Raw genomic sequence first — 14183 nt, 5'->3', positions numbered from 1 at the left:
ATTGACTCCACTGCATGCAAATCTATCTCATGCACATGCATTGTGGATGTCCTGTGGACTGGGTTGAGAACCACTGCTGTAAATCCCCAGTGTTTCTATAATGTGTACCTGGTTTGATGTTATTTATTTTCTAGACCCTCAATGAAAATGGAAACATTTCAATAAACAGTATGTTGAAAAAAATAGAAATGAAATAAAACATAGACCTAAGCTACAAACCTCAATTGTCCTTTAAGAATCTTCAAAAAATCATCCTGCTATAGGTATCAAGGGCAAAGCTTTAATAGCTTGATTACTTTACAAGTCTGCCTTACATTTAAATCTTTGTTTTCCTGTTAGCTGAGTATGAAGAACCTGGAAAAAGAAATTAACTTACTGAAACAGGAACTGGCCCTGCATGACATTTTGGTAAGGAACAAAAATATAGTTATTAGACTCCATGATACACATAGTTCATAAGACCATAAAGCAGAGATTTATAAACCTATAAATGTATTGATGGCCTCACCCCTGTCTGCATTCCATCTCTTCTTCACCGTAAACCATCTCACTCTTTTTGTTCTCAGTCATGTGTCTTCTGTACTAAATAAGTTACCTCACATTTTGGGGCATTCTCACTTCTGGCTCCCACTCTTTGAAACAAGCTATCTTGAGTTATCCAAGATGCTACCTCTCTATCTTTGGTTCTAAGCTGAAAATGATTCTTTTCAAACTTTGCCTATCCTAATCCCGAAGCCATCCATCTCTGTTGTGATTCCACTTATTATATGATTTTTAATTGCTTAATTCAACCTGTATTTATTTGTTATATGATATCCTGACCATAAACATTGAAAATATATCAAATACATTATTCACATAATGTGCACATTATTCACTTTGCTTTAATCAGTGCTTCTTTCATAAACTATATCCTTCATAACCATGGAAATTTTCTCAATAACTCACAACTGAGGCAATATATTTTACTATTTCCTTATAGGTAGACTTTAAAAGCCCTACATGCGCCAAAGCCAGGAGATACGTGCAAATTATGCCCTCCGCACGCCACACGGATATTAAAAGATATGCGAGTACATGTCTATCTTCCAGTACACGCACAATTCGGGAAGTCAAAAAAAGGGCAGGACGTGGGTGGAGTCTAGGTGGAGCATAGGTGGGACATGGACATTCCGAGTCTGAAACCTGAAGTATGCATGTTTGTATTTATGTGCACAAGCACACGCCAGGGTCCCTTACCGCGTAACTTTATTTCTGCTATGGATGGCGAGAAAGTTTTAAAATTAAAAAAATCAGGGCTAGTCAATGAGGTTTGAAGGGTCGGGGCTAATAGGATGAAAGGGAGGCTATCTAGCTAGAGGGGATAGGAAGTCCTATCCTTTACTGGGGCAAACTGGGAATGAACTGGGGAAACTGGTCATTTTTTTTTTATTTGGATTTTTATATTCTGCTTTTCGGCACTTCAAAGTGGATTACATTCAGGTACTGTAGGTATTTCCCTATTCCCATAGGGCTCACAAACTGTTTGTATCTGAGGTAGAGATGGCATTTGCGCACACATGCGTGCATCCATATAAAATTGTGCGCACATGTATGCACATTCAGCCAATTTTATAACATGTGTGCATGTTATAAAATGGTCGTGTCCATTTGCGCGAGCGAGCACATGTACATGTGCAACCGTGCGGCTGTTTAAAAGTTACTATCCCCATTTGCATGAAAATTATCTGAAAATTGGATAAAGACACTTTTAGCTGCTACCTACTGACTATAAAAGTGCACTATTTGATAGTTTTGTCTGACATTTGGAACTTTTTTATTTCTGAATTTCTTTTTGTTGTAGGCCAATCGTGGTCAAATGTTTTATGAGCCCTTGAATGAAACCCAAATAGCAGAGATTAACAGACAAGCCCGCAGGTATCTAGCAGGAACCCTGACAGAGATTGATGTGAGTTACTGAGCATGAATTTGATGATGGATACTTTTTCTTTCCCTGATTTAATTTAAATTTATATTAATAATTCTTTACTTTCATTACAGCAGATTTTCAGTGCATGAAATACTACATGACAGCCTATGAGGGGAAAAAAGGAAAAAGTAACAATCTTTTATTTTCACATATACATGAGATTTTTATTGATTCCTTATCCTGTACTGTCACTTTCAAACCACACCTCCTTCCTCTTCATAAAATGTTCTAGTCAATGGTTAGGAGTTATATTTAAAAGAAAACAGGTTCCTGAAACAGTGTTTGGGATATGTTTGCATAACTGCTCTAATATTGACTTTTTGTGTGACCTTGGAAAAGTCACTGTCCTGATGCTTTGGTTTATCCAGCTGGAATGTAATAATACAACTAATATGGCTTAGCCTATGGTCATACAGTCTTAGATTCTTATTCTTCAAATCTCAAGATCTTAACAGGTAAGCATTGTTGGGCCTGTCCTAATCCTTGAATTTGAGATCTCTAGAGAACACTGGAAGTTGTTGTAAGTATTGCTGGAGGTTCAATAGCAACATCATGATGATGTGCAGCAGCTGTAGTATCTTTTGAATGAGATTTCCTTATTGTCTCCCCTTGCCAGCTAATGGAGACAGAGTAGATATGTGCTTCGTTTTGTTTTATTGGTTCGGGTTTCGTTTTTGGGCCCCCGCGGGAAATTTTGTTTTTCCCACGGTTCGTTTTTTTTTTTTTTTTTGTGGGTGCACTAACACCGTTCGTTTTTCGGCGCCCCCGAACCATGACGAATTAGACAATTTCGTTGAAATTGTCTAATTCATTAAAAACAAATGTACATCTCTAAGGCAGAGAGAAAAAGCTCAAAGCTGACTTCACTCTCTCTATAGAGGTCTGGTACTGCCTTCAGCATGTCAGTATTTCTGTCTCCAGCAGATGATGCAAACATGCAGACTGGTACTGCAGCTAGGACGAGGTCGCTCCTGGGAAGGTATTTTAGGCCCAGGTTCTCAGTGGAGCATAGGCTGCTCCCAGGAAGGCTTTAGAACCAGGTTCCTGGTTGAGCATAGCAAGTCGTTGGGGTGCTCTGAATGATGATCCTAGTGGGACTGACTCTACCTTTCTCTTTGAGAACCAATTCATTTGGGGTCTGAGTTCCTGCACCAATGGGTCAAGCACTGGGTGGCCCAGGTGACTTTGTTCCCTTGGTGGGTCTGACAGCAGGAGCTATTGACAGTACACGCTCCCTGAATTCTGGAAGCACAACAAGGAGGCAGTAGTTTACTCTGCTGTATCTGTTAAAGTGAACGTTTTGCTTGGTGTACTTAAAGAAAAAATGTATTCCAAGTGTTGGTTCTATGTGCTTTTCTTGGTTTTAATAAAAAGATTTATTATTTAAAAAAAAAAAAAAGGCTAGCAGCACAGCCTTTCCCTGGATTGCTACCCAGTCTCCTATGCTGCTGTGCTGGATTTGGACTCGGTCAGGAGGTCTGAGATGATCACTCGCCCTTTTCCCTCCTTTTGCTGGCTTTTGGTATGACAGTAAAAAAGATGGAGACATGGTGTCTCAGGTAAGCCATGGTGACTTAGTGTGTAAGGGGTGCATTCTACCTGGCTTGTGATTAGGAAACCACCAGGTTAGCAGGTGTGGACTGCAATGTTATCATCTATGGTGGAAGGCAGCGCTATAGTGCACATGGAATAGGGTCTGGCTGGCACTCCCATTTTAGCCGGATCAGCAGACATTTTATCACTGCTTTGTAACAAAAATAAATAATAAATTAAGCATGCCAGACTCTACCTCCCTCTTCCCTCTGATAGTTGAACAGGGGAGTTTCTGGAGGGGTGGCTACATATTTTCCTTCTGGTATAGCAGAGCCTGCACAGCTCCAGTTCTCTGTTGAGTTATTTCAGCAGGTGATCTCACATGTATGTTGTAGCTCCTCTTTCTTGCCCTCTCTGACAGCTGAGCGATGGAGAGAACAGCCTGCAGAAATGGCTCTCTTCCCCCCTACATAAATTAAGATTCCCAGAAGGTTTTTTTTAGGGCTAAATCATGCTTCTAATGCTGTAGATTGCTGTAGCCTGTTATTAAAAATAATTCCAGTGTGGTCCTGCTTGAGCAGCATCTTTGCAGAGCTGTAGCTAGCCTATAGCCAATATGACCAAGGCCATAGGCACCATCTACCAGGTGGCACAATGTCTCTAACAATTTGGCTGATGATCTGCCTCCCCTTCACCCAATACAACTTTTGGGCAAGAACTGCCTTGTCTGCATCTGGTGTCCTGCCTATTATCAGGGCTGTCCTTGAAAGTGTGTGCGTGTGGGAAGTAGGGTCCAAATTGGGAACAAAAACAATCATCCATGCTGCCAACAAGCAAAAAGGCAGCGTCTCAGCCTCTCCCTCTGCCTGTAGTCAGCAGAAGAAACAACATGGGCCTCCTCCTGCCCCCCGACAGTCAGAAAGTACAACCCATGGAGCTGCGACAAGCAGCATCAGCCTTCCACAACCTCTGTCCCAGCAGTCAGAAGACACGCAGCCACCGAGCCACAAGAAGCTGCACCTGCCTCCCACCCACCAGTAAAGAGGAATGCGGCCCACAAGGCTGGAAGAATCAGTATCAGCCTTCCACTCTCCTCTCCTCCCTGGCAGCCGTGGAACCACAAGAAGCAGTATTTGCCTCTCAACTCCTTTCCTGTCTCAGCAATCAGAAGGAGCACAGGCTGCATATTTGCAAAAAACATCAACCTCCCCAACCCCCCCCCCCCCCCCCACCAGCAGTTAGGAGGAGCATGGCCTGCAGGGCGGAAAAATGCATCATCTGCCTCTCATTCCTCCTTCCCTTCCCCACAGTCATAAGCCGGAGCAGCAGGGCCCGGAGAATAGAAGCAAGAGGAAGCATCTAATGGCTGTCTGGGCTGAAGGAGGAGGCTGCTATTGCTGCTGCTTCCCCTTGTTCTTCCAAAGGGGGAAACAAGTGAGAGCATGAGAGACAGAGCATTTGTGTGTGTTGTGTGTGTATATGATTGAGCAGGAGACAGCGAATGTGTGTGTATGACTGAGCATAAGAGACAGCGTGTGTGTAAAATTGAGCATATGAGACATGTACATGTGTATGACTGAGCATGAGAGACAGCTCAAGTATGTATGTGCATGTATGAGCATGACACGTATGTATATGATAGCATGTCAGACAAAGCTTTTGTGTAAGTATGACAGGAAGAGCGGCAGCGTGTGTTTGTGTATGACTGAGCATGAGAGACAGCTGTATGTGTGTATGATTGAGCATGTGAGACTGTGTGTGTGTGTGTGTATGCTTGAGAATGTGAGAGAGCATCTGTGTATGCATGTGGGTATATGATTAAACATGTGAGACAGCATGTGTGTATGTGTGTGTGTAGTGACGGATTTAGGATTTTGCCACGCCTAAGCACGGCTAATACTGTGGCTCCCACTCTGCCACCACCACCATAAGGTCAGACAACAGGGAGCAGAAGGTCTGAGACACAGCTCCATAGTTTCCTGTAGCAGCTCATGGGTAGATTTAGTGGCAAAAAAATAAGAAAATTCTGAAACACATTTGAAAACATTTTCATCTTTTATATTATAAAACTGAAGTAATTTTCCAACCTTGCTTGTGTCTCTATATTGTATTTTTATTGGGTGAGGAAAAAGAGATCTCAAGTTTCTCACAGGATAAGCAGGATGGTAGTCCTCGCACATGGGTGACATCATCAGGATGGATCCTGTTATTATTTAGAATAGTTGTGGGTGGATACTTGGACAAGTGGTAGGTGACCATGCCCTCGGGGAGATCCCGAGAGGGACCACTGGTCAGGCTTAGTATAGGAGACAGACACACTAGTTCTTTTATTAGATAATATAGTAAACCACCAGAGGTGGCAATAGTGAGCTGGAAGCACCCGGCTGGGCTGTAGTCCCTCAGGTATTGGAACAGCGATCCCAAGGTGGCTGAGCTGTAGAGAAACTAAGAAGGTGAGTAGGCAAGGCATGCAAAGTTCAGGAACAAGTCCTTGATGGTAACACTCACACAATAGTCTCTTGAGGCAGCCCAGGAGTTGGTATGCAATAGGTCCTCGAGAAGCGAGTACCTGGTTCCAGGGAAAGCTCTGAGAGATAGATAGAAACTCATTGATGTTATAAGCAACAAAGACTTCTTAGTAAGCAGTATGTTAAACCACCAAAGGTGGCAGTAGTGAGCTGGAAGCGCACGGCTGGGCTGTAGTCCCTCAGGTATTGGAACAGCGATCCCAAGGTGGCTGAGCTGTAGAGAAACTAAGAAAGTGAGTAGATAGGATATGCAGAGTTCTGGAACAAGTCCTTGATGATAACACTCACACCATAGTCTCTTGAGGTAGCCCAGGAGTTGGAATGCAGTAGGCCCTCGAGGAGCGAGTACCTGGTCCTAGGGAAAGCTCTGAGAGATAGATGGAAATTCACTAATGTTGTAAGCAGCGATGACTTCTTAGCAGAAGTGGTATTCAGGAGCTAGTCCGGGACGTGGGCCTTAAGGAGCAAGTACTGGTTCCGGACTGCGACCTGAAATGAAAAAGAGAGAGTGAGGCCCCCGAGGAGCAGGTACCTCTAGTGAAGTCTGAGGAGGCAGAGTAGCTTGGTTTGCGGAGAACGAGTCCCATCCACGATGAAACCCAGAGGTAGCAAATCCATACCTTGCTAACTCGTCTTGTTAGCGAAAACTGAGACCTTAAATATCTGGAGTTGATGATGTCAACTCAGGGGGACGCCCCTGAGGTTCGCGCCAACGCCGGTACATCAGTCAGGCCATGCGTGCGCGCACGCCCTTAGGCATCTAGTCAACATGGCGGCTTGCAGCGTCGAGCCGGTCCGGGGACACCGGAGGAGGACAGCCTGGAGACGCCACAGCAGCTAGCCTTCCATCAACCTTACCAACGAGGTAAGGTCGGCGGAGCAGAGATATCGGACAGCGACGGACACAACATTAGGCATGGATGGAGCAGCCCCAAGAATATCCAAGGGCCGGAACGAGAGTCAGGACGGAGGACCAAGACGGAACTTGGCTTCAAACAGGAAACAGGACCAAGACGGGACTTGGCTTCAGGCAAGGGTGGCCCTCTGGAGACTTGAGCTGCAGACAAGAAGACAGGCAATGTACCATGAGCATGCCAGGAAAGGGTGGCATTGAGGAACCAGGGGTTCTGGAAGCAGAGATGAAGACATGGCATCAGGAAGCAACATCAGGAACCAAGGACAACAGACATCAGGAACATGGAAACATATCAAGACAAGACATGGAGCTCCAACAAAGAATGAAAGCCTGATGGAGTGCTGGAAGGCGAGACATCCAGGAGGAAGTAACTCCAATGCAAGGCAAAGCAGAACTGAAAAAGAAGTCCTTTTATAGAGTAGGAAGAAGGCAACTCCCTGGGAGGAGTTTAGATGGGCCACACCCATCTGGCCCTATAACTAAAGAGAAGAGCTGCGGGCCGACCCCTTAGGAAGAAGGGGCGAGGCCCAAACCAGAACGTCAAGGAGGAAGCAGAGCAGGCCTCAGGTAGGCCCAGATGGCAACAGTGGCCTCCCAGGTCATGGGGCAAAACCAAGATAGACTGTCCAGGCAAGGCCCCGGCTTCGGTACGGCCTCCAGAGAAAAGGTGAGAAGCCTCTCGTGGCACAGCTACAGGAGGAATCGTAACACAGAGCTGTGGAACCTGTTCCCCGGGCACAGCAGGGCAGAGGGTTCTACTCCCGCTGTTTCCTCATTCCAAAGAAAACAGGCGGCCTCCGCCCCATCTTAGACCTCCACAATCTCAACATTTCTACGAAAAGAAAAATTCAGGATGGTGTCCTTGAGCACCATGCTTCCCCTTCTGCAAACAGGAGATTGGCTCTGTTCTCTGGATCTTCAAAGACCCTTACGCTCACATTCCCATATTCTCACCTCACCACAAGTACTTACGTTTCCTAGTGGGACATCAACACTTTCACTACCGGGTCCTGCCTTTCGAACTTGCCTCAGCACCCTGGGTATTTGCAAAGTGCCTAGCAGTGGCTGCGGCCCATCTACGCAAGAACAGCATACATGTCTTTCCTTATCTGGACGACTGGCTAATCAAGAGCCAATCCAAGCAAGGAGCTCTCGACATGCTCAAACTTACTATCAATCTACTACACTCATTGGGATTTCTCATTAACTACCAAAAATCCTACCTAACTACATCTCACCTCCTGACTTTCATCAGAGCAGATTTGGACACCGCAGTGGCAAAGGCCTTCCTGCCCAACGACTGCGCAGACACACTCTCCAGACTAGCTGTATCTCTGCGCACAAAGAAGATAGCCTCAGCCCATCATCTCTTAACGTTCCTAGGCCACAAGGCTTCCACGGTCCACGTAACTCCTATAGCCAGGCTGGCCATGAGAATAACTCAATGGACTTTAAAAAATTAGTGGATTCAAGCCACTCAAGTGCTCTCATCCCAGATTCAAGTGACCCACCAGTTACGGCTATTGATTCTCTGGTGACGAGCAAAGTCAACTTGTTAACAGGTCTACCTTTTCAGCAACCAGTTCCATAGATGACTTTGACCACCGGCGCATCCACCTTGGGTTGGGGAGCACATGTGAATGACCTCCAAACTCAAGGTACTTGGACACAACTCGAAGCAACATTCCAGATCAATTTCCTAGAGGCTTGAGCTATTCGTTATGCGCTATATGCGTTTAAGGAATGCCTTTCACACAAGACGGTTCTCATGTAAACAGACAACATAGTTGCAATGTGGTACTTGAATAAGAAGGGCGGCACAGGCTCTTATCTCCTATGCCAAGAAGCCACACAGATCTGGACCTGGGCCCTTGCACACTCCATCCATCTCTGGGCCACTTATCTGGCAGGCATACAGAATGTACTAGCAGATTGCCTCAGCAGACAGTTCCATCCCCACGAGTGGTCGCTGGATCCAGTAGTAACCACTAGAATCTTTCAGCGTTGGGGGTCAATCAACAATAGACCTCTTTGCATCTGAACGGAATCACAAAGTGGAAAGATTCTGCTCCCTGCACAGTCAATCAAACAAATTAGCCACCCCGGAACACAGGCCTCCTATACGCATATCCCCCAATATCGCTAATAGCCAAAACTCTCATGAAGCTATGACAGGACAAAGGGTCAATGGTACTCATAGCCCCATATAGGCCTTGACAAGTGTGGTTTCCCATGCTTCTCGACCTCTCAATCAGAGAACCCATTCGCCTGGACTCAGCACCCACTCTCATAACTCAGAACCAAGGCATGTTACGCCATCCAAACCTATCCCTCACTGCCTGGATGTTGAAAGCTTGATCTTGCAACCGCTCAGCCTTTCAGCTGATGTCTTTCAAGTGCTTGTAGCTTCACGTAAGCCTTCCACACGAAAATCATATCTCTCTAAGTGGAAAAGGTTTACCATATGGTGCACACAAAAACGTTTAGATCATTTTTCCTGCCCCACTCCATCTCTTTTAGACTATCTCTGGTACCTTTCAGAATCACTCCATGGTGAGACCGCATCTGGAATACTGTGTACAATTCTGGTCGCCGCATTTCAAAAAGATGTAGTTGCGATGGAGAAGGTACAGAGAAGGGCAACCAAAATGATAAAGGGGATGGAACAGCTCCCCTATAAGGAAAAGCTGAAGAGGTTAGGGCTGTTCAGCTTGGAGAAGAGACGGCTGAAGGGGAGATATGATAGAGGTCTTTAAGATCATGAGAGGTCTTGAACGAGTAGATGTGAATCGGTAATTTACATTTTCGAACAATAGAAGGACTAGAGGGCATTTCATGAAGTTAGCAAGTAGCATATTTAAGACTAATCGGAGAAAATTCTTTTTCACTCAATGCACAATAAAGCTCTGGAATTTGTTGCCAGAGTATGTGGTTAGTGTAGTTAGTGTAGTTGGGTTCAAAAACAGTTTGGATAAGTTCTTGGAGGAGAAGTCCATTAACAGCTATTAATCAAATTTACTTAGGGAATAGTCACTGCTATTAATTGCATCAGTGACATGGGATCTTCTTAGTGTTTGGGTATTTGCCAGGTTCTTATGGCCTGGTTTGGCCTCTGTTGGAAACAGAATGCTGGGCTTGATGGACCCTTGGTCTGACCCAGCATGGCAATTTCTTATGTTCTTATGTTCTTATCTGGTCTCCAGACTTCCTCAGTGGGGGTACTCCTGAGTGCCATCTCAGCGTACCACAAGGAAGTAGGGGATGCCCCAGTAATGGCGCAACCCCTTGTCAGTAGGTTCATGAGGGGCCTCTTACAACTTAAGCCCCCGCTATGTCCACCAGTCACTGAATGGGACCTAAATGTAGTACTTACAAGGCTCGTGCGTTCTCCGTTTGAGCCTTTGCACTCCTGCAATGTTAAATTTCTCACTTGGAAAGTCCTCTTCCTCGTAGCCATTACATCTGCTCGAAGAGTTAGTGAGTTATAAGCACTTGTCACATACTCACCCTATACAAGGTTCCTACATGACAGAGTGGTCCTCCGTACTCACCCTAAATTCCTTCCCAAGGTGGTTATCGACTTCCACTTGAATCAGTCTATAGTCTTGCCCACTTTTTTCCCAAGGCCTCACTCTCACCAGGGCAAAAGGATTTTACACACCTTGGACTGTAAACATGCCCTTGCATTTTACCTTGACTGTACTGCAGTCCATAGAAAATCAACCCAACTCTTTGTTTCTTTTGACAAAAACAAACTGGGAGTTGCAGTGGGCAAACAAACTCTCTCCAGCTGGCTAACAGTCTGTATCAAATTCTGTTATGACAAAGCAGGCCTTCCTCTCCAGGGGCGAGTGAAGGCGCACTCAGTAAGAGCAATGGCAATGTCAGTAGCACACTACCGTTCAGTACCTATTACTGACATCTGTAAAGCTGCAACTTGAAGCTCTCTTCACACATTTGCAGCACATTACTGCTTAGACAAAGAAGGACATCAAGACTCTGCCTTTGGTCAATCCATCTTGAAGAACTTATTTCCAGTATAATTCCCAACTCCTTCCACATCCAAACTGCTGTGATTTCAGGCTGCCTCAAATTTTGCAAAAGTACACCAGTTGTTGTGCCTGTTGTACAAGTTGTACGCTGTTGGTCCAAATCAAATATGAGTCAGCCTGTAGCTTGCTAATCACCCATATGTGAGAACTACCATCCTATCCTGCTTGTCCTGGGAGAAAGCAGAGTTGCTTTCCTGTAACAGGTGTTCTCCCAAGACAAAAGGATGTAGTCCTCACGAAACCCACCCGCCACCCTGCGGAGTTGGGTCCGAAAAGTTATTATTTTATTTTTTCGCTCACACCTTTTGCTACAGACGAGACTGAAGGGAGACCCCCTGTGGCTCGAGGGATAATGGCATGCTGGGCATGCTCAGTGTGTCAGTCAAAAGTTCTAGAAACTTTAACAGAAAATTTTTCCGTGATAGGGCTTTGCCCAGTGACGTCACCCATACATTTATTTATTTATTTATTTATTTATTATACCGACATTCGATCGAGATATCACATCGGTTTCCAGATAACTAAAAGAATAGGGTGGTAACAGCCCTATTTTACATTATAACATGGTAATAAATATAACAAAATATAACAGAAATAACAGAAATACATGGAACATTAGATTATAGTATATAACATATGTACATAAATGACTTGTTGATGAGGATAATTTAGGATTAAGGATAGCAGGGAGGGTTGAAAGGAGGGAGGAGGGGGGGGAGGAGAGGGATAGGTGGGAGGATGGTAGTGATAGGGAGGGAAGAGGGAGGGGCGAGATGCTTGTGAAGGGGGTGTGGTGTGTTGCATTCGGGCAGGTTAAGTATCAGGTGGGAAAGCTTTTAAAAACAGCCATGTTTTGAGGTGTTTTTTGAAGACTTGCCATGAGGGTTCATTTCTGAGACAGGTGGGGAGGGAGTTCCATAAGGTGGGGCCCGCTATTGTTATGGCTCGTTTGCGGGTGACGTTGAGGTGTGCAGATTTGAGATTGGGGACGGCTAGGAGGCCAGTGTTGGTGGATCTGAGGGTTCTTTGTGTGGGGTAAGGATGTATTGCGTTGTTTAGCCAGTTCATTTTGTTGTTGTTTATTTTTTTGTGCATGAGGGTGAGGGTTTTATACTGGATTCTTTGTGTAATAGGTAGCCAGTGGAGTTCTTTGAGGGTGGGTGTAATGTGGGAGGATTTTTTGTTGTTAGAGATGATTCTGGCGGCAGCGTTCTGTAGAACTTGGAGGGGTTTGATGTGGATTTCTGGTAGGCCGAGGAGGAGGGAGTTGCAGTAGTCGAGTTTTGAGAAGATAATTGATTGAAGGACTGTTCGGAAATCGTGCGCTTGGAGAAGGGGTTTGAGTTTTTTTAGTGTCTGGAGTTTGAAGAATCCATCCTTGATTGTATTGGAGATGTGTCGTTTAAAGTTGAGTTGGCTGTCGATTGTTACACCTAGGTTTCTTGTGGACGGCGTGAGTGAGATTTGTGAGATCTGTGGCACTCCCGGGTTGATTGAGCTTCCAGGGTGGTCAGAGGGGGTGCACTTGAGTGGATAAGAGGGACGGTCATCGTGGATGTGAATGATTTCTGTTTTGGCTTGGTTGAGGCATAGTGATAATTGAGATGGCAATTGGGATAGATTTGAGCTGAGTTTGTTCCATTTTTCCATGGTGAGTTGAATGGACTTGTTTATAGGGAGTAGTATTTGTATGTCGTCTGCATAGACGAAGTAGGTGAGGTTTGCCTCTGAAAGGTATTTGCATAGTGGGAGGAGGTAAATGTTAAAGAGGGTTGAGGATAGGGAAGAACCTTGTGGGACCCCATGTGTGAGGGGCACTTGAGAGGATTCAGATGAGTTCGTCTTGACGATGTAAGATCTGTTTGAGAGGTATGATTTGAACCATTTGATTGTGGTGTCTTGGAGACCAATTTCTTTAAGTCTGGTGAGGAGTGTTCTGTGATTGATGGTGTCAAAGGCGGCTGATATATCAAGAAGTATCAGGAGGAACGATTTGCCTTTGTCGTAGCCTCTGAGGATGGTATCAGTGAGAGAGAGGAGGAGGGTTTCAGTGCTGAAGAATTTTCTGTCCTGGGAGAACACCTGTTACAGGTAAGCAACTCTGCTTTCTGGTACAATGTAATATATCTATGCATCTTATGGTTTCGTCTGATTAATGCGTTTATTCATTTTAATGTTTATTAACTTTGGTTTCACTAGTCTTTTGTTGCCTTGCACACTACATGCACATTTTAAAAGGGGCCCAGCTGCGCACATAACCTTCGTTATGCGCACAAGAGCTGGGCCGAAGAAAGGGGCTGTTCGGGGGGTGGGGAGGTATGGTCCAGGGGGCAGGTCAGGGCGGAGCTGGAGGCGGCCGGTTCAGCAGCCATTTGTCGCTGTGCCGGGAAATCGCGCACAGGCAGTCTGCCGGCGTGCACAACTTACACCAGCATAGGAGCTGGTGTAAGTTCTAAAACAAAGAACAAAAAAAGGTAGGGCCTTCTAAAGGGTCAGCGAGGAGAGGGGAAGAGGGAAGGAGGGTAGGTAGGGGGGTAGGAAAGTTCCCTCCCAGTTCGCTCCTTAATTGGAGCGGACTTGGAGGGAAATGGGGGAAGCGCAATCTCGTTGCCGGGCATAAATTTAATTTTTCAAACCCTCCCCCCATGCATGCGCCGCCCCGGATTTTATGCTGGCGCGCGCATGTTATAAAATCCTCCATCCATGTGAGTGCGCATGTTTTTAAAATCTACCCCCTAGTTTTTCTGGGAAAAATTATGTGCATGCTTTTGAAAATGCAAAAGTAGAAGCATAATTCCAAACGCACACCCACAAGAGCACCTCTTCACACTGTGGATAATAGTATGCACATACAGGACTTTTTTCTACTTATGAGGTAGGCAATTTTAATATAGCTCATTTTCCATGGATAAAGCGCCATTTTACTTGTAGAAATAGCTTTGAGATTTACCTGCAAAGCCTTTGTCAAAAAAATAAAGTATTTAAAAATTGCAAAGGCAAACAACCTGGTAGGTCCTAGCACCTTTTTTGCCTCACTTTTTCCTGGTCTTTATACCTAGCCCTTATAGTACTTGTGGCATCCCCATATAATAGTGAAGTTTAGCTTTAATGCACAGAATATAGTCAGCTGCAATTGGCTGATTTTTTCCATACCAGTCTCACTTTTTTGTAACATCTGTTCTATA

The 14183-nt window shown here is 45.0% G+C and overlaps 1 protein-coding gene across 5 annotated transcripts in view; it reads left to right on the top strand.

The window, feature by feature from the left end:
• KIF9 (kinesin family member 9) overlaps window positions 1–14183 on the top strand; it is a 252053-nt gene that overhangs the window by 153132 nt on the left and 84738 nt on the right. For all 5 annotated transcript variants that reach the window (XM_029588252.1, XM_029588254.1, XM_029588251.1 and 2 more), the window contains exons 11-12: window positions 340–408; window positions 1844–1948. In XM_029588252.1, the coding sequence (XP_029444112.1) occupies window positions 340–408; window positions 1844–1948 (174 nt within the window). The remainder of the gene's footprint in view (window positions 1–339; window positions 409–1843; window positions 1949–14183) is intronic.

The sequence above is a fragment of the Rhinatrema bivittatum genome, chromosome 2, assembly GCF_901001135.1.
Source record: "Rhinatrema bivittatum chromosome 2, aRhiBiv1.1, whole genome shotgun sequence".
Lineage (NCBI taxonomy): Eukaryota > Metazoa > Chordata > Amphibia > Gymnophiona > Rhinatrematidae > Rhinatrema > Rhinatrema bivittatum.
The sequence above is the reverse complement of the archived record's forward strand: the minus strand, read 5'-3'. Positions and strand labels throughout refer to the sequence as shown.